General features: G+C 51.8%; 1 protein-coding gene across 12 annotated transcripts in view; it reads left to right on the forward strand.

Moving 5' to 3' along the window:
* Window positions 1-2,369, forward strand: part of LOC107274562 (ephrin type-B receptor 1) — a 26,922-nt gene that overhangs the window by 15,557 nt on the left and 8,996 nt on the right. For all 12 annotated transcript variants that reach the window (XR_003061858.1, XM_015753801.2, XM_015753808.2 and 9 more), the window contains 3 exons: window positions 1,007-1,192; window positions 1,275-1,744; window positions 1,888-2,225. Coding sequence is in view for 11 of the 12 variants with exons in the window: in XM_015753801.2 (XP_015609287.1) it covers window positions 1,007-1,192; window positions 1,275-1,744; window positions 1,888-2,225 (994 nt within the window). In the remaining variant the exon portion in view is untranslated. The remainder of the gene's footprint in view (window positions 1-1,006; window positions 1,193-1,274; window positions 1,745-1,887; window positions 2,226-2,369) is intronic.

The following is a 2,369-nucleotide window of genomic DNA, read 5'->3' on the forward strand; positions in this document are numbered from 1 at the left end:
TCCTTCGAGTCGTCCCTTTAAACCAAATCGAGAGCGTTCCTTAACGAATCGGTACGTAACTCCTGGAGATCCTCCACGGCCGCTTCCCCAGGGGATCGGGCGACAGCTGGGCACCACATCCTCAACTAGGGCAGGAGGTTTCTCTCCTGCCCTTAACCATATCAAAACTACCTCCGCCCGCTCTACAGCCCTTTTCTTAGCCCAGGCTTCTGCCGGTCCGTGGAGACGTCTCCGTCGGGTACTCTCCTCTGCCGGGCAACTCGGTACGTCGAGACCATCTCCCCACGGCAGATTCGAGCACCTCGACCTCAACTAAACACTAACGAAATCTCACGAGAGCCTTGACATAACTGTACGAATCAACCCGAGAGCGTAGCTTCTGAACAGGGTGGCGACCCGAAGGGAACCAGAAATCGAGAACGTTATCTGTATCGGTAACCGGAGCCGCCTTGGGACCGTGATTCGAAAAATCACGTCACAATATATATATATAAAATAAAATAAAAATGGAAACAAGACGTTTGCACCTTCTGTCGCAAAGTCGCTATGATTGCATTAAGAAGTATGAAAAGCGATTGAGGGATACAGGCATGTCGGTCAAGTTGCGAGACGACGCGCACGCATACACACACAGCAGCTCAAGGGGGGAGAGAGAGAGAGAGAGAGAGAGAGAGAGAGGGAGAGAGAGAGAGAGAGATTAGAAAAGAACCAGAAGACAGGGATACCAAGGAATATAATGATGTCGGAGAACGGAAAGTTAGCAGCGTGCGTGTGTGTGCATGGGCCACTCTCGCAGAAACAAGAACCTCTGTCATCAGCACCAGCAGCCACTACCATCACCACCACCACCATCTTCATCATCATCATCAGCATCACCTATTTCTCTCTTTCTCTCTCTCTCTCTCTCTTTCCTTCTTTCCCTTTCTCTGTTTCTTTCTCCTAGCCCCAAAACTTCCCACAGCGACCCGCGTGTTAATATAATGACTCTGTTTTGGTGACGTTGCAGTGACGACGCCGCTGTTCACGCCTGCAGTGGGAGTGGCTGCAGCAGGTGCAGGCGGCGGCGCCGGCGCCGGAGGAACAGGCGCCAGGAGTTACGTCGATCCGCACACTTACGAGGATCCGAATCAGGCGGTGCGAGAATTCGCACGTGAGATCGACGCCGGCTACATTACAATAGAGGCTATAATAGGTGAGTCGACGAATCTGAACTCTTTATGAAAAGTGTCCAAGTCCGATGGAATCCAATGGTCATGCTGTTGAATGTCTGACAGGCGGCGGAGAATTTGGCGACGTGTGCCGAGGTAAGCTCAAATTACCACCGGATGGACGTTCAGAGATAGACGTGGCGATTAAGACCCTGAAGCCGGGTTCAGCGGACAAGGCCCGCAACGACTTCCTCACGGAGGCCTCGATAATGGGCCAGTTCGAGCATCCCAATGTGATATTCCTCCAAGGTGTCGTAACCAAGAGTAACCCCGTTATGATAATTACCGAATTTATGGAGAACGGAAGCCTCGACACTTTCCTGCGGGCCAATGACGGCAAGTTCCAAGTGCTTCAGCTAGTCGGGATGCTTCGTGGCATCGCTAGCGGGATGCAGTATCTCGCCGAGATGAATTACGTGCACCGTGATCTGGCTGCACGTAACGTCCTCGTGAACGCTGCCCTCGTGTGCAAGATCGCGGACTTTGGTCTCAGCCGAGAGATCGAGAGTGCAACCGAGGGTGCTTACACGACCAGGGTAAGTTTTAATCTCTGATTCCTTGAACATCCTACAACATAGGTAAAACACCTGTGGTCGTTGAGACTCTGAGCTCACGGTAATAAAAGTAAAAAAGATACTTGAAAAAAAAAGCAGCACTAATTTTCGGAATGTTTATTCAGGGTGGTAAAATCCCGGTACGATGGACCGCGCCGGAAGCGATAGCCTTTCGGAAGTTCACGAGTGCCTCGGATGTCTGGAGCATGGGCATAGTCTGCTGGGAAGTGATGTCGTACGGCGAGCGACCATATTGGAATTGGTCGAATCAGGACGTTATAAAGTCAATTGAAAAAGGCTATCGACTTCCGGCACCAATGGATTGTCCAGAGGCGATCTACCAGCTGATGCTCGACTGCTGGCAGAAAGAGCGCACGCACCGGCCCACTTTTGCCAACCTGACACAGACCCTCGACAAGCTCATTCGCAGCCCAGACACCCTGAGGAAGATTGCACAAAACAGGTAATCAGTCTGAAATCACGTCTGCGCCTCTCGTGCATCAATCAACCCTTTACTCCAGAAACAGCCTCCGAAAGAACCGTCAAATAATCCGGAATGGAAGTCTGGTGGTGGCTACCACCACCAGGTCTCTGACCCCCCCCCCCC

Source organism: Cephus cinctus, unplaced genomic scaffold (genome assembly GCF_000341935.2).
Source record: "Cephus cinctus unplaced genomic scaffold, Ccin1 Ccin1_scaffold3361, whole genome shotgun sequence".
NCBI lineage: Eukaryota > Metazoa > Arthropoda > Insecta > Hymenoptera > Cephidae > Cephus > Cephus cinctus.